Here is an 18,391-nt window from a genome sequence, read left to right on the forward strand (position 1 = left end):
TGACTGATAGACCTAGTCATCCTCCAAATCTCAGTGCAGTGCAAAACCAGTGCTGGGGGGCTGGGTCTTTGGACCATTCCCTAAAGGTAAAGGATCTCGTTTTCCCCCAGAAGACAAAAATCCCCTTAGGGGATAAGGGTTGTCAGGCCCCCGTTCGCCAAAGCCCACATCCCCCTCCAAACACCCCAGTTACTCACCCGATCCTGAGGGACTACGAGACACGCTGTAAATTTATACACAGCAATCCGAGAGCCGCACCTCGTGTCTGCTCACCCTAGGAACATCCTAGGGTGAGGCTACTGGGGCCGGCCCATGGTTCCTACAAGAGAAGATACTAAAAGAGAGACGGTTTACATGAACAAAACCATGAACAGTTCGGTGTGTTACTAGCCAGTGACCACCTCACCAATGGTCACCTTTTAATGTTCCGGGAACAGACCGATCTGGCTACTTAGCTGCCCTGGGCCACCAGAATCCACCAGCACCGAGCTACACCGCAGGTCTCTAGTCCTGTGCTTTAGTAACTCAGGACTTTTTGGTACCCTCCCGGGCTGAGTTGAGGGGCCCTGTATGCCACTCTCAACAGCCTATTACTCTACTCACTCACAAAAAAACAAAACAAAGGTCCCACTACATCAAGGGCCTAGCGTCCCCCTAACTACATGGGCCTGCTGCCCACCTACATGACCTGCTGCCCTAGTAACCTAATGGGCCTTGTGTCCACCTATACTAAAGGGCCTTAGTGCCCGCAGTAAACCTACCTGCTCCCTAACTGAACCGGGGCTTGTGCCCACTACTTGCCCATGGTCCTAGTGCAGGAGTAACAAGGAGTAATTATACTTACCAGCTCCACGCAGAATACTTGTTACCAACGTCCTCGGGTCTTCTAGAACCCTCCAGGCAGCGCCTCTTCTCTGGTTCAGCGCGCTATTCTATGGGCATCTTCTCGAAGCAGGGTAGCTCCTAGCCCTGCCAGTTTTGCTGGCGGCGTCGTCTTTTCTTCAGGGCACCGCCACCGAACTAAAAATGGCAGCGCCCAGCTGCCGCGTGAAGACGCAGCAAGCCCTGCTTGCCTCGCCGTGGCACCAACAATTCAAACGACCAGAGGGGAGCCGTGATTGGCTCCCCTTCCCAGCTCCTGATTGGCGGACAGAAAAAGCAGAGCCCTGATTGACTCATCTGCCTCCTGCTGCCGTAAAGGAGAAATTGGACCTACCTTCACAGACAAGCCCAATCTTCTTTTCTTCTTCTCTTCGGTTCTTCCTCCAGCTTCCACTTCTCTGTTGTTCTCGCCCTCTTGACGGGTACCTTCCCTGGACACACTCACGCATACAAAATGGCTGACTCCACTGCAGGCAAACGTTAAGAGTGCTCTGCACAAGAGATGCAAAAGGGAGCGTGGGCCCTTAAGGAGGAAGCCAGAGGCGGCTGCAGAGCATCACTGTAATGAACAAGTGACTGTATAGACCTGTGGATGGACATGCCTGGGAACACTCAGTTATATCTGTCACAGTGTGAGCTCAGACACTAATCCATTTAACAGTTTTTCCTCCTACTTTAACCAATGTTCCAAGAGACAGGAGCGTAAATCAGCCGGTGCAGCTGGGGATGATTGTGATGGATGGTGGAAGGACAGAGATGTTACAGTTACTCAAATATGCTTAATATCTGGAATGTCTGGTTTCTGAGATAACATAATCCAGCCTCATTTCTGCACTCAGGAATCTGCTGAATTTATAGACTGTCCGTGTGGAGAACGTCTTCTTCCACCAGACCCTGTGGCAGGTTTGTGTCTGTGTCCAGACCACTTAATGACACCCTGTGTATTGTCTTCAGCATTGTGTAATATGGAAAATGTGTCCGAGACGCACTCTGCTGAATGGGGGTCACAGGGAGCGGCCCTGACTAGTGATGGCCCCTTCTGGATCCTCTTCCTTGTGATTCTGACTGAGTGAGCGCAGTGAGATCACACGGTCTATGTAGCAGGTTAGTATGTAATTGGATGATGATGTCACAGCGCAGTCACACAGTCTATGTAGCAGGTTAGTGTGTGGTTGGATGGTGATGTCACACAGTGAGCGCAGTCACACAGTCTATGTAGCAGGTTAGTGTGTGATTGGATGGTGATGTCACACAGTGAGCGCAGTCACACAGTCTATGTAGCAGGTTAGTGTGTGATTGGATGGTGATGTCACACAGTGAGCGCAGTCACACAGTCTATGTAGCAGGTTAGTGTGTGATTGGATGGTGATGTCACACAGTGAGCGCAGTCACACAGTCTATGTAGCAGGTTAGTGTGTGATTGGATGGTGATGTCACACAGTGAGCGCAGTCACACAGTCTATGTAGCAGGTTAGTGTGTGATTGGGTGGTAATGTCACAGCGCAGTCACACAGTCTACGTAGCAGGTTAGTGTGTGATTGGATGGTGATGTCACAGCACAGTCATACAGTCTACGTAGCAGGTTAGTGTGTGATTGGATGGTGATGTCACACAGTGAGCGCAGTCACACAGTCTATGTAGCAGGTTAGTGTGTGATTGGATGGTGATGTCACAGCGCAGTCACACAGTCTATGTAGCAGGTTAGTGTGTGATAGGATGGTGATGTCACAGCGCAGTCACAGAGTCTATGTAGTATTGACAACCCCACCGACCCTGCTTCCATCAAACTCCTTGCCCTTTCTTCCTCCCTTGGCCTCTCCCAATGGACCTCCTCTTTTACCCACTGCCTTGGTCACTCCCTTGACCTTGTCTTCTCCCACCGTTGCAGTCTGTCCGACTTCTCTATCTTCCCCTTTCCACTCTCGGACCACCATCTCCTCTCATTCTCTCTCTCCTCTACTCTACTCCTGCACCCCTCCCCCCAAATCTACCCGGTCCAGGCACGATCTCGACACCCTTGACCCTGCTATTCTATCCTCTTCTCTCGAAACTCTCCTCTCTCCCCTTTCCACCCTGTCCTGCCCTAATCAGGCGGCCTCCCTCTATAACCAAACCCTCTCCTCCGCCCTTGATGCGGTCGCCCCTGCCCAGCCCATCCACCTTCGCTGCTCCAATCCCCAACCCTGGCACTCCAAACTTACCCACTTCCTCCAAAATTGCTCTCGTACTGCCGAACGCCACTGGAGAAAATCTTGCTCCCTGGCTGATTTCCTCCACTTCAAGTTTATCCTCTCCTCCTACAGCTTTGCCCTCTTGCTCGCTAAGCAATCCTTCTTTAAATCCCTCATCTCCTCCCAGTCCTCCAACCCCCGCCGCCTCTTCGCTACCTTTAACACTCTCCTGTCTCCCTCACCTCCTTTTTCTCCTCTAAAATCGCGGCCATCAGACTTGAAATCTCCTCTACCCACTCTTCCCTGTTCCCCAACTCCGCTGCCTAGGTGTCATCCTCGACTCCTCTCTCTCCTTTGCCCCTCACATTCACTCTCTCGCCAAATCTTGCCGTTTCCAGCTTCGCAACACTGCCCGCATTCGGCCCTTCCTCTCCCAGGATGCCACCAAATCTCTCGTCCACTCTCTGATTATCTCCCGCTTGGACTACTGCAACCTTCCCCTCTCTCATCTCACTCCCCTTAGATCTGTACTTAACGCCGCTGCTAGGCTTATTTTCCTTTCTCGCCGTTCCAACTCTGTCTCCCCACTCTACCAAGCCCTTCACTGGCTCACCTTCCCCTACAGAATCCTTTTCTAGCTCCTTACTCTGACTTACAAGGCCCTCGCCAACTCCACTGCTCCCTACATCTCTAACCTTATCTCTATTCACACTCCCTCCCGCCCTCTGCGATTGTCACCTCTCCTCCCCTCTGTTTACCTCCTCTCACGCACATATCCAAGACTTCTCCCACGCTGCTCCCCTCCATTGGAACAAGCTCCCCCGCTCCATCAGAACTTCCCCTAATCTGTCCTCTTTCAAACGAACATTAAAAACCCACCTTTTCCTTAAAGCCTTCCAGTCTCATGCCTAAACTCCCACTGGTCGGCCTCCTCTCTTTCTCATCCTTCTCCCCCTTCCTCGACTCCGTCTCCGTTTCTCCCGTCTCTCCGTCTCATCCATGTGTCTGTCTGTCTTCCCCTCCCTTTAGATTGTTCGCTCCTTTGAGCAGGGCTCTCCTACCTCCTGTTTCCATCACTTTTAACTGCGCTCTCCAGCTACTCAGCTCACCTCCTCTCAGTCCCTCTGCCCTCTGTCTCCTCTCGCTTCTCTCCGCTCCCCTCGGTGACTCTCAACCTGCCATCCGTGCCCACCCTCTTGGGCCATAGTTACCTGCCTGTACTCACTTTTCCCCTCCCTCCCTTTCATGCTGTGCCTAAGCCTCCAAAGTTATAGTGCTTACTGTTACTTGTACTGTGCTGTTTCACCTTGTACTGTGCCATTGTTTGTCCTTGTACGGCGCTACGGATACTTTGTGGCGCCCTATAAATAAAAATTAATAATAATAATAATAATAATAATAATAATAATAATAGCAGCAGGTTAGTGTGTGATTGGATGGTGATGTCAGCGCACTGAGATCACACGGTCTATGTAGCAGGTTAGTGTGTGATTGGATGATGATGTCACACAGTGAGCGCAGTCACACAGTCTATGTAGCAGGTTAGTGTGTGATTGGATGGTGATGTCACAGCGCAGTCATACAGTCTATGTAGCAGGTTAGTGTGTGATTGGATGGTGATGTCAGCGCAGTGAGATCACACAGTCTATGTAGCAGGTTAGTGTGTGATTGGATGGTGATGTCAGCGCAGTGAGATCACAGTCTATGTAGCAGGTTAGTGTGTGATTGGATGATGTCACAGCGCAGTCACACAGTCTATGTAGCAGGTTAGTATGTAATTGGATGGGGAGGGGTCAACAGTATGACTATCACTCCACAAATATGTTCTGTGTGATGCTGTGATCCCAATAACACGGTCTAATTCCTCTCTCTAATGTAATGTTTGTTCCACGATGTGCTACCTGTAAGGTCCCTGAGAAACATCACGCTGCCTCTGGTGGACGGTGATAACTTCTACATGGAGACCATTTAATACACACAGTGAACAACACACTATTTATTTACACATTAACCATCACAACGGTCTGCCTCATTGTTCAATCTGTGTAGTAATAATTTCAGTGCTTTGAGGGTCTGCAGCATATTTATCAACTGTCCCAAATTTCTAGGGACCGTCCCAATGAAACAAAGACATCTCTAACTTCTGAGCTACGAACAAGTGAAGATTATAACCAGAACGTCCATGTAGGCGCTCCGCCATCCACACACCAGACCATGTAGGCGCTCCGCCATCCACACACCAGACCATGTAGGCGCTCCGCCATCCACACACCAGACCATGTAGGCGCTCCGCCATCCACACACCAGACCATGTAGGGGTGCCACCAACCATCCACACACCAGACCATGTAGGGGCTCCGCCATCCACACACCAGACCATGTAGGGGCTCCGCCATCCACACACCAGACCATGTAGGGGCTCCGCCATCCACACACCAGACCATGTAGGGGCTCCGCCATCCACACACCAGACCATGTAGGGGCTCCGCCATCCACACACCAGACCATGTAGGCGCTCCGCCATCCACACACCAGACCATGTAGGCGCTCCGCCATCCACACACCAGACCATGTAGGGGTGCCACCAACCATCCACACACCAGACCATGTAGGGGCTCCGCCATCCACACACCAGACCATGTAGGGGCTCCGCCATCCACACACCAGACCATGTAGGGGCTCCGCCATCCACACACCAGACCATGTATGTAGGGGCTCCACCATCCACACACCAGACCATGTATGTAGGGGCTCCACCATCCACACACCAGTCCATGTATGTAGGGGCTCCACCATCCACACACCAGACCATGTAGGGGCTCCACCATCCACACACAAGACCATGTAGGGGCTCCGCCATCCACACACCAGACCATGTAGGGGCTCCACCATCCACACACCAGACCATGTATGTAGGGGCTCCACCATCCACACACCAGACCATGTAGGGGCTCCACCATCCACACACCAGACCATGTATGTAGGGGCTCCACCATCCACACACCAGACCATGTAGGGGTGCCACCATCCACACACCAGACCATGTAGGGGCTCCACCATCCACACACCAGACCATGTATGTAGGGGCTCCACCATCCACACACCAGACCATGTAGGGGCTCCACCATCCACACACCAGACCATGTAGGGGCTCCACCATCCACACACCAGACCATGTATGTAGGGGCTCCACCATCCACACACCAGACCATGTAGGGGTGCCACCATCCACACACCAGACCATGTAGGGGCTCCACCATCCACACACCAGACCATGTATGTAGGGGCTCCACCATCCACACACCAGTCCATGTATGTAGGGGCTCCACCATCCACACACCAGACCATGTAGGGGTGCCACCATCCACGCCCCAGACCAGGATAACAAGAAAAATTTATCTGGGATAAAGTGGGTCCTTATTTTGTTCTGTGTGCTAAAGGTAATTTTAGTCAGTTCATATTCCACGTGTGAACGGATTTTAGAATAATTTCTGTGAAATGTTAAAAAAAAAATACCGCAGTATTATAACAGTATTCATAGGGGATGTAATGTATATGTGACTAGCAGTAGGAGACGATCTCTGGAAACCATTTGTTGGCATCAGTGATATATAATAACGTGAATTTTACAGTAATGTGAATATGCCGTTTTGCCGAGGTGTGTGCAATTATCTCTGAATGCAAGAAGTCGTCCTTCTTATGACAAATATTACGTGTCCTTGTTAAACCATTTCAAGCGGTTTAAGTTATGCACTTATAGAACTGTGGATCAACGTCACTGGGCAGAGACACGATTAGAAACATTAACAAACGTTTGTTTGGCTTATACAGAGCTAAATAATACGCCTTACAATACAACGTAATATACACAGTGGAATGGATTTGAAAATGCCTGTACAGAATAGATATAATGCTGGTTTTAGAAAGTCGGCCATTACATCCCACGCCCACTTACCTGCACGGTCTCAGAGACGTGTCGATGCCCTATTTACGGAGCAACAAATGGCGCGAGAGTGTTGAACAAAACACTGAATCATTATGAAAGGCTGACAGGAGCGTTTCTAGACAAACACAAAAATAATGGCGCTCTAGTGAACGTAGGACCTGGCAGCAAACTTACACAGCACCTTTGTAAAATCTAAGTAAACACCTTTCATATAAATGGTATATAATCATTGTTGTTTAATATTCACTCTAAAGAACAACAGAGGGGAAAATAAATGTTTTAAAGTGAACAGCCTAGGAATTATCATCGGGTTCGGCCCTCCACACGTCAAACTTTTTTTTCTACCACCCAGGAGGTTTAACTTCATTTTCCTGATGCCTCCCAGCCAACAGGGTCCATGGAAAATGGTTCTTATAAACATTTTGTCTTAGCCAAGACTTGGTACACACTACAGGACAAGTCAAACTATTAGCAAATTTACCAAAAAAAAAAAAAGTCCCAATCAGCGAGCCCATTCATGAGTACACATTATACACCGTTTACCTTCAGGTCTGTACTCTTAATCTGGTCCAAGAGCAGTGTAGTCGTTCAGCACCCCCCCATCTCTATTAACGCATGAGCAGACTGTGCGATTAAACAGGGTATGCTAGCTATATATAGTGTTGTGTTAAAGATCCTATCCATGTTTTGAACATTGGCATCAATGAACAAAATCATATGCCCTCAAGTACTTCTAGATACAGTTAATCAGAAGCTTACCTTGTTAAATCGAAATTATGATTGGGATACAGACCCTCATTACCTATATTTAGAACAGGATAACGCTATATGTAGAAATATTGCATGGGGAACCCTGGGGTGGTTGCTGTGTACAGTGGGCTTGATCCTTTCTCTCCCAGACCACATAATTCTATTTGCACACCCAGCAAACATGTACTCCCCCCCAAGGTAAGTTACTTTTGCTGCACAACTGCTGCTAAATGTTCGTTCCAATTCTGCAGAGTGCATACACACTGCAGAATGGGAACGACATTGTTCCATGGTTGAACAAGATTTTCAGTTGAGTTTGACAGTCTCGTTCAACGATATTGTGTGCTTTGGAATGATAACGGTTCCTCGCTGCAGGATGCACAGTACTGTGATATCAAACCAATCTGTCGTTTATTGGCCCGATAATCTGCTGAAACCACAGTAGTGTGTAACCAGCCTTAGATGGAAGTATAGTGTAATTTGTGGCTCAGGCAAACTTCCTGTCACATGGGTGCAATCATTTTTCATTTTAAAAAGAAGGGGACCCCAAGTGTGTGGGAGGGGGGATGGTTACTGTGTAAAACCAATTTAAACTGTGCAGTTACTTTGCATTACCCACACACCTGAAAAATACAGATTGTATGTAGTTTAATATTTACACATGTTGCTTTTTAGTTTCAAAAATACAAATGAAATACAGGTCAAAGACAAGTCAGATGGCAGCTCTGGATATCACATACGTCACTACACACTTAAATTAGTCCGCCTTTAATACATGAAACAGATCAAGATTGCAAATGTACCGTTCCAAGTCCATATAAATGTTGCATCAATGTAAAAGTATTCAGTGCACAAGAATATAAAAATTACCAGCAACACTCCGATAATTGCATCCAGAGGGACGGTCGCCCTACTTAGCTGAGGAACTGCAGGGGAAAGACAGACAGAGCAATTATTAACCACTTCATGACCAGAGGATTGCACCACCACCTGTGAATGAGATCATATATGTTTGAGGTGCACCGGTTTTATTGTAAAAACATTTACTTTTTTTCCTCACTCAAAGACCATATTTTAGTAGCATATTTGAAGAAAGATCCTCATTGTGTCTGTTTTATAGAAGACTTTTCAAGATTGTTATGTTTGTAAGTTTTACACGGCTGATGCAGGTCCAAGAATGTTACAAGATATTAAGTCAACGGAGACCTGTGTTTTATTTAAAGGGAACGGGTCACCTGATCCTCTCGCCTCATTGGTCCAGGGGAGCATTAACAAGTGCACTGTGCTTCTAACAACCGATCTCTCTGAAGCGTGGTGCCCCTTTAAGATGTAAGCACCATTTACATTTCCTTACCCAGTTTCTTGGTGCAGGCTTTTAACCCAGTCTCTTCTGGTTTAGTGTGCGAGCGCTGGTCTCTTGCCCCCATTCCCCATGTACTATAGATCTGTTATTACACAACCACAGACAGCTTTTGCATTTGAAATCATTTATTTTGCAAAAGAACATCATGAAATAAAAACGCCATGCTCACAGTATCGGATCCGCCGCCACCGTAGACATAAAGTGCTGATAAATACTGTGGACCCTGCACGTGTCATGGTGTCACCTCTGTAGAAGATCCTATGGGGTGGAGTATGTTACTAAGGCACCTAAATCCCTTCATTCGTGGTGGAGATTTTAACCCCTTGGATGCTGGACAAGAGCACATCTCAACAGGTCACCATTCCTTCCAGCAGAAATGGAACTGGTAGTGAAGGGGTTATATGTAGGATGAGGGGGATACAGGACAGTGGCACAGATTTACAAAATATATATATATATGTTTCTCCATATTTACACACTGTCACACTGTGGGAATCCTGCATGTGTGAGGTATTGTCAGATAGGTGCACACACAGACACACACACACACTTACACACAGACACACTACTATGGAATGTTTCCAGTTTGGCAACAAAGAACATTGGCAGTCAGAAACCCAGCACGGGGAGGGAGGGCAGGTGGGTACACGGCCCAAGGAGGAGGAGGTGGGATGGGCAGGCCGGGTACACGGCCCAAGGAGGAGGAGGTGGGATGGGCAGGCCGGGTACACGGCCCAAGGAGGAGGAGGTGGGATGGGCAGGCCGGGTACACGGCCCAAGGAGGAGGAGGTGGGATGGGCAGGCCGGGTACACGGCCCAAGGAGGAGGAGGTGGGATGGGCAGGCCGGGTACACGGCCCAAGGAGGAGGAGGGGGGATGGGCAGGCGGGTACACGGCCCAAGGAGGAGGAGGGGGGATGGGCAGGCGGGTACACGGCCCAAGGAGGAGGAGGGAGGATGGGCAGGCGGGTACACGGCCCAAGGAGGAGGAGGGAGGATGGGCAGGTGGGTACACGGCCCAAGGAGGAGGAGGGGGGGGGGCTGGGCAGGCGGGTACAAGGCGCAAGGAGAAGGAGGGGGCTGGGCAGGCGGGTACACGGCCTGTGGAGGTCATGAGGCAGCCGGGTACTAGCATAGGAAGGGGAGGCGGTGGTTGGGTACTCAGACCAGGGAGGGAGGGCAAGCGGGTGCAGACACAGGAAGGAGCGGCGCTGGTAGGGTACTCGGACCAGGGAGGGCAGGTACAGACACAGGAGGGCCCGGGGACACACCCAACACAGGAATAATAAGGATTCCACACAAGTGACATTTGGATCAGTCTCCTAAGCAGCAATGGAAGGAAAGAAACAGGAATAAGCATACGGCAGATAGCGCATAGAACAGAAAGGGGCAATGGAGGGGTGAACCGTTACCCGGAATGGGGGGGGGGGGGGCGGGGGGGTCTGCTTTTTTTTATGGGTACCCAATAGAAGTGACGCCAGCTTGCAGTTATTGCTTTGTAGTATATGCTTTGGTTTGTGCCCCCAGCAGAGCTATACTTGTTTTGGGCTGTCACACATGATGGTCGCTGGCAGAGACAATCCCCACGGACCCCTCTCCCCGCACCCCCCCCCCCCACCCCTCCCAGTGTTTGGGTGTTATCTGGAGCAGGTCACATTAACACACTGCAAACAGTGAGAGCACTCTACCATGTAACACCTCACACAATAATCTTGTAGGACTCAGGTCAGAGACAATTTACACCGCAGGTGGGTTAGAGTGGTGGGGGGGTGACACTGGGGTAAAAGGGCTGTTAGCCGGGTCATCCTAATAGTCTTAGGTGTGACCCAGAACAGTTAACCAAGAAAGGAAGTTTAATTTCTACAAACAACTAAAGACCAACAAACACACGACACACACACGCCTCGCACCTCGCACCTCTCCGGCTAGGACGGGATCTATATAAAACACTTTCCACAATCTGCAGCGGAGGATAAAACAAGGAATAAGTTAAATAAATAAAATTAAATATAAAAACCAAGATCTAGATACCAGAGCCTGGAATGAACGCTTAACCCACGGATTAACCAGTGAGCCCTGATACACACAGCTGTACACATCCCGGGCCAGTGTATGCTCCTCCGTAACGTGGAGCACAGCGGTAAATCAGGGCGCATGAACTCATCTGGCGGGTGTCGGTGACACTGCGCAATGCGCTTCCCGACCTTCGTCTTTCCACAGGACATGAATTACAGGGAGCATGGGGCAAATAGGGAGGGGGAGGGGGGTGTGAGATGTGTGTAAACTGCTACGCCCGCTCACATCCACCTTCTGCAACAAAAATAGCACTGATATCGCATGGCACAAAATCTCATTAACATAAAAGGGTCCCTGCTACCTATAAAACCTAATCACGGGATCCCCTCATTTCACGTCACAGATATGTAATAGCTGCACCTGCTGTCCACAAAGTCTGGGGTTGCACTGAAAACACGTAAGAGGAGCAGCAAGGGATTCTGGGTACAATAGTGCACTGAGATTATTAGTGGATAACAAACATGGGGGGCGGGGCAGGTGTCCCTCTCGAGTCATATGGCTTCACGGTACCAAATATGGACGTCCTTACTGTGTGCAAGCTCCTGATTGGCTAGGCAGTCCTGGCAGTCTAGGGAACAAGAGAGGTGGTAGGTGAGGACTCTGTCCCCTTCAAGGAGTTTTTGCAGAGAATGGATGGTGCGCACACCGACCCCATCCAGTGGTCAACAGGAATTATTACAACGGTGTGACGTCACTGCTCTGCTCTCCCAAGCACAAGGCACTGGAACATGGGCACCTTGTCACACGGACACAGAAGAGTGAGGAGTGGGCATACCATGGGGGTGCCATGGCTGGTGAAGATCTGCTGCTAACCCCGGGTAAAGGATTCAGGCGCTGGTCCACACAGGTCCCATCGATGGCTCTGTGGAGTGTCTACGGCAGTGGCCATAGCTTTGCACATTGCCCGTCACCCCTCCTAGTCACTTTGTGGTAATGTCGGCCTCCAAGCTGGGCCCCTACCTATTGAGTTTCTGGCTCATCTTGGGGTCCTGGGAAGTTAAGGTTGAGGGGATATAAAGGACAGAGAGGGGGGTCGCATGGTTCAGCTATTACTGGAAACCATGTTGATAACTTGCTCCAACTTCTGCCGCAACTTGTGTTTCCGGCAATAGGAATCGCGGTCCAAGGCGGTGAGGATCTAGAAGAGAAAAGTGTTATTTCAGAGGCGAAAGATTACAGGCGACATTTGCCAATTTTTACTAAACGTAAACTGGCTCCAGAGCAAGACCGGAGAGTGTAATAGACGGAGAGGGACGGGCCAGAATTTCTCTAAGCCTATACTGGTTAATACCCCAACCCTTTCCGGCCTCTCACCTCCTCCCGGTACTTGTTCACGTAGAAGAAGAGCTCGCTGAGAGCACTGAGCGAGTTGAACTCATTCGCATGCAAACGGGACTGTTCCACCAGGTAGGCATCCATGTCCTGGTCACTGATAGCAGCCATCTTGTTGATATCACGATAATATCTGTAGAGGAAAGTGAACCTGGTTAGAGAAAATGTCCTAATAATGCAAGAAGCCTTTAGTACTTAGCTGCACATCCTTCTAAAACCTGCACAGCCCAGGAAGACTGGCTGATGGGGTTGTATTGTGACCCAACTTTTTATCAGCTACAAGGAGAAGGTTCCACAGTGTACTTGGGTGAGGACTCTTGTTAGGTGGCGGGTGTAGGATTCTCCCCAAACACTCTTTGTATGGACTAACTTGCCCCAAGACTCACCGCTCCACCCAAGTCTTGTAGTTGGGGATGTCCTTGGCATAAAGAAGTTTGTTGCTTGGAGAGTCCTTTCCAAGCCGATGTTCAGAGGTGGAACAAGAGTCCATGAAGGTCTGGGCCACCACAGACAAGCAGGCGTCGGTGATGCTGTTCTTGTGGATGTCAAAGACGAACTGAGGGTTCTTTATTACATTCACCCAGAAACGCAGCGGCAAGCTGAGAACGGGACAAGGAGACATGACGTCAATATTTAAGGGAGGACTAAAACCTTAAGTATTTTTTGCACTCAAAGGTGTAACTCTACATTCTCTTTACCAGTTGCTTTTCCACGTGTGCCGGACATCGGGGTCTGTTATTTGCCTTCGGTCGGCCTGCTCGTCTAAAAAGTCAAACATGTATTTGATGGCCAAGGGGAGGGCACTGCCTCGATGCGCTGTGCTGAACACCGTCTCAAACAGGTCGTCCACAAACTTCTGCAAGGTTCCCTATAGGTGGCAACAAAGCACAGATACATCAGTTTCCTATTCCAGGTAACGTATACAACTCTACTTTTTGATCCCTTGCTGCCACGGCTAATGTTGCCCTCACCTTGGTGGCCAATAACCTGGTTAGGTAGATCTCCGACACCATTTTGCTGCCACGGTCGCCCTCCTTATGGTCGGTATGGTCATGATTCTTCACCAGATGCCACAGTTTGGTGCCAGTCTCCTGGTCGGGGGTGATCATTGGGGCTCGTGAGCGCAGGCTGTCAGGGCTACTGGATGTGCGGAGAAGGCTCTCTAGTGAAAGGGAGAATGAGAAGCCGGTCAATGGTGTGCAGATCGAGAACAAGACCCGATGTGTCTAGTGACCCAAGAGACAAGGCGTTCACATGATAACCACTGGTGTTTAAGATGCTATAAGTATACCGAGAGTGTGATCACCTGTAAGGCGAGTCTTTGAATCACTGATGCCTAGAACAATAGTTCATTGTTACTTACCGTACCGACTGAGGGAGCGCGTGAACGTGAAGGAGTTGGTGATGTTGTAAGCGGACACCTGCTTGGGAATCAGAGCCACAGTGGAGCCATCTGTAACCTATAGTGAGGGATGAGGTACAGCTTGTAATTGTGAATCAGATGTCGAACGGGAAGGGTAGAAATAAGGATAAATGAACAAGGACTAAGATGTGCCCACCTGGTAATGTGCAAGTGTGTTCAGTCTCTTCCAGTCACATTCGATTTTGGTGGTGACGTCCTCATCCTGAAGGACAATGCGGGTGATACGTCCTTGACGCCACTCTGCAAAGATATCGGAAAGATAAAGCAACGTTGCAAGAGACCCATGACTTTGCGAACCACACTCAATCTCTGCCAGATTATTTTTCTGGTGGCTTCTCTACCAACTTGCTCCGATATCACGAGCCTTCCTCCAGTTTCTGAATTCACCAATAGGTCAACAACCATTCTGTTCCCGGAGAGACTGTCTCACCCCAGAACTCTAAACTAAGCCCCCGAGTCTATGTTGTCCTCACCTAGGTCCATGTCTTCAGCCTTGGGCCTCTGGGTGTAGGGAATTCCCTTGTAGACGGCATCAAGCAGCTTATCCTTGGTCTGGGTCACTGTATCACAATTAATGACTTTAACCGGGATTTCTGTACCGTTCTCACTGTCCGGACAAATGCAACTCAGGGTCTATGAAAAAACATCAGACTCTTGTGGACAATGCGAGATATAGGAAACAACAGTATCAGGTAGGGTGGAAAGTAGAAGAGTGGAGACCATTAGATGTATTGTAATTGGCCAAAGGGGACTGTGGAGTAGACTAACCAGAACTTTGTAGTCAATCTGCTGCCGGATGAGTTTGTCCTCGCTTAGTGAGTACCGAGCCTCTCCGGTGATGGCATCAATGGGGCCCTTCTCCATCTGTTGCTTGATGGCACAAAATAGCATGAAGAGCGGCTCTCCGGCACATTCCTAGGAGGAGGACAACATTCCCTGTTACTATGACTTTGTAGACAATACCGTGCGTTGTAGCGCAGGATACAGCTCATAATATCGTGTTGGGTTTGCTGCTGCTACAGTGGTGATGAGGACCTCAAAGTCACCAACGGGCAAGTGTAACAGTGCAGGGTACAACCATGGAGCCGGAAATATAACTACTAAAAGAATATTTGGCAATATCCACAGTAGTCAACAAGGAGAGGACCAAGGTGTGGGCCCACATTTTCCATAGAACTCACCTTCAGGAATTTATACAGTAGAAAAGTGAACCAGTTTGTCAACATCTTCTCCGCTACAGACTCCGTCCTGTGGAGACAAGACGGACATAGCTATCACATCCACCTACTTCTATACGTTCATGGAGGTAGACATCCAAAGAAATGTAATGTATGATACAACGTGAACATTTTCCTGGGTGTTTGGTTGAATTTTTAGAAGAGAACATTGACATAAGTCTACGCCTGTCATTAGGACCAATCATTGACTAGAAAGACCACTGATGGTTCTCCATTCATTTGTCTGGTCAATGCACCTGTGCACTGAAGGTGCTAATAACTATATCAGAACATTCTAAGTTTTCAGGTCCTTGTAGACTGAATTCCCGAAAGTGGAACATGGCAATAGAGACTTTGGGCTGCTCTGAGCGAACGATAGGAGAATCTGTATAAAATGGTTTCTTACCTGCGCAGTAATAATTTAGGATGGTTCTTACTCTCCAGGTTCTTCTCGATCAGGTCGCTCAGCAGCTGTTTGAGAAGGACGGTGGCGTATTCCATGCGCCCCTGGAGCGACACCATAGTCAGCGAGGCAACGTTGCCCCGATCCCGCATGGAGAAACTGCGCTGGTTCTCGAGGGTGTGGATGAAGGTCAGCAGAAAGGTCTTGTTATTCAGGAGCTGCCCAAACAGCCTCAGAGCTTTCTCCACGTTAGGGGGGATCTGGAGAGCACGAGAAAAAACGATTTATGTCCAGCTAAAAACTTCAATAAAATCAGATATTTTTTTCTTTTAACAAAATATTATAACTTGATTTTTTAGAGGGCTACGCTTAAAAAGTCAACACTAAATAATGAATAAACCATAATACAAGGGCAAATAGTTCGAATGATGTTTGTTATTCTGTAGCTATTTCTATGTCCTTTACGGGTAGTGCCTAGATTAACTCCGCTGTTTTGCTAATTGACAATTTGTTATCCCAAAGTGCTTCAGTTCAAGTATAGGGATTATGGCTCTTTACATGAGGTGGAACCAAAATTAATGAACAAAAGAGTATAATTACTCGCAGCACAGAGAGAAAACAAATCTTCCTCAATTCATGAACAAAACAGCTTACACACGGGTATCAAATGGGCACAGGCACCCACACAAACTAATTCTCTGAAACGAGTGAGCCACTGGTTTTGTTTCAATATCATATCATCTGCTGGATCGATTGGAACTTGTGAAGGAATTTTGGACATTTCAGAAAGGCAGAAACACTTCTCCCCGCCCACCGCGACTCACGTCCAGTTCCTTGAGCACCGGGTGATCTTCTATGCCAGGGAACAAGACCCGCATGGCATACGTTTTATAATCCAGAAACGGGATCTTCACTCCGTCCATGTTATTGGTCAGCTCGTTGATGTCCGTCTGGAGTTCTGCAAACGCTGTAGAACAGAACATGAAGAACGGTTACGGATGGGGCCAGAAGATTATGTGCCAACGATACACTAGAGAGGCTCTATGACAATGCGTTGGACCCAAAGATGAGCGGAAATAGAGAAGGAGTTATTAACAGAGAAACTAAGGAGTGTATTTAAGCAATGGGGTTTGTGGAAAAAGCACTGTAGCCCATAAGGACCGATCAGGCTTTAAACTAGACCCTCATTACTGATAACGATGTCAATTTTACAACTGTTTTAGGATTAAGAACCACGACACAGGCGAGCAGAACAAAGACATTGCTCAAATTTTTGGAAAAGTTTTACAAACTTCTCGACCATCTGTCAAACACAGTAAATTTTGAGAATTTCTGCTAATAATATAGATTGGGGAAGGGAGTCGTGGTGGCCCTAACAAGGGGGAGTATTATCCAAGTGAAGACAAAAGGGTATTCATATCAGCTTTGGGGAAATTTAAGAGCAATCAGTTTTTTCTGTGATGGATGGAGAGGAGGACTTTGAAAGTTTGTAAATACATAGTTGCTGGTTATGCAAACTAAGTTCTCAGTTAGAGAACTGGAAAACAATGGAAGCTTGTATAGGCGACTGATCAGGGGGGGATGGTAGGATTTAGACTTACGTTTCCTAAAACAGCAGCATATTCTTAAAGATGTCATTGTAAGATTATGTTTCCATCCACAAACCCCCTTCTTACAAAAAAAACCGTAATGCAGCACTTTACGTTCCGATCTCAAGACTGAGAGCCCTGGAGCATCGTGGGATGAAAATTCTGCCCCATGATGCACCACAGCTAGTCTCGGGGGTCTACTAGGGTGTACAGACTTTTCAAATATAATTTTTCATGCAGCTCTAACAAAACCGGACGTGATTCTGTTACTTCTCTATCCCAGCTTCAGTCATTTCTGACACCACCCTTGCATGACAAAAAACGTTATTACTGTCTTTTAACCAGCACATAACAAAAATGCTAAACTGTGTCTATTCACAACGGTAATAAATAGTCCAGTCATTAAGGAGTTCTCTACGGTAAGAGCACTAGCAGACATTATAGGTAGATTCAAGAAACTGTTGGACATCTTCCCAAAAAAAACACCACAAAGAAAGAAAAACAACATACAGGGTACCGACAACTACAATAATATCATAATCCAGGAAATCTTTAAACATTTTAAGGGGTATTTTTGACTTATTTCTGAACACCCAGGGTCTTTTTTTTTTTTCAACCTAAACTATGCCAAGATATAAGCAACTATTAACAAAGTTTGGTTTAAATTGTTTAAACGTCCATTGATTTATTTTATATGCTTTCACAATAAGTCTTGTCAGGGTACAACAAAGCGCAGATAAAATGAAGATATCAGGATACCGCTTTAGCTTGAACGTTTTAAAGATAGGTAGTTTGATTTTCTACATTTCTGTTGTGTATTAGCCAATAAATGGTAGTTTGTGTTTTTGTTAATTGTCTACAAACACAATTTTACAGCACTATTGCGTTAATGGATGTTTGTTTCCATATAAAGTAACCCAAGTATAGGAAATCAAAACTCTTAACGTGCATAGGACAGAAGCACCCTACCCGAATCTATTTAATCGTCAAAGTTCTCCTGGAATTAAAGATAGTCATAAAAGCGATAACCTTTTGAATGTCTTGTTCTACTAGAACAGGAGAAATCGTCTGTTCACACAGAGGAACTCTGTACACCTCGCTGAGCTCTCCTAGGCTTTGTGCGGTCATGGTATAGCTAGAATTAGGTGGGGGGGGTTCTCCAGCCGCTGGCCCATCCCCACCTGTAAGATACCATCTCTCAGCACCGGTCCTCCAAGCTTGGCACACCCTAGAGATGGAC

The 18,391-nt window shown here is 47.9% G+C and overlaps 1 protein-coding gene across 1 annotated transcript in view; it reads right to left on the bottom strand.

The window, feature by feature from the left end:
* Positions 1–10,725: 10,725 nt before the first annotated feature.
* The window catches only part of PLXNA3 (plexin A3), a 73,178-nt gene continuing 65,512 nt past the window's right edge, over positions 10,726–18,391 (bottom strand). The window contains exons 21-32 of the mRNA XM_075185627.1: positions 16,387–16,529; positions 15,566–15,822; positions 15,124–15,190; positions 14,711–14,857; positions 14,416–14,575; positions 14,079–14,182; positions 13,883–13,979; positions 13,491–13,681; positions 13,218–13,387; positions 12,906–13,118; positions 12,502–12,652; positions 10,726–12,325 (exon numbers count right to left, since the gene is read on the bottom strand). Of these exons, the coding sequence (XP_075041728.1) occupies positions 12,230–12,325; positions 12,502–12,652; positions 12,906–13,118; positions 13,218–13,387; positions 13,491–13,681; positions 13,883–13,979; positions 14,079–14,182; positions 14,416–14,575; positions 14,711–14,857; positions 15,124–15,190; positions 15,566–15,822; positions 16,387–16,529 (1,796 nt within the window). The 3' untranslated portion in view covers positions 10,726–12,229. The remainder of the gene's footprint in view (positions 12,326–12,501; positions 12,653–12,905; positions 13,119–13,217; positions 13,388–13,490; positions 13,682–13,882; positions 13,980–14,078; positions 14,183–14,415; positions 14,576–14,710; positions 14,858–15,123; positions 15,191–15,565; positions 15,823–16,386; positions 16,530–18,391) is intronic.

Source organism: Mixophyes fleayi, chromosome 9, assembly GCF_038048845.1.
Source record: "Mixophyes fleayi isolate aMixFle1 chromosome 9, aMixFle1.hap1, whole genome shotgun sequence".
In the NCBI taxonomy this organism is placed as follows: domain Eukaryota; kingdom Metazoa; phylum Chordata; class Amphibia; order Anura; family Limnodynastidae; genus Mixophyes; species Mixophyes fleayi.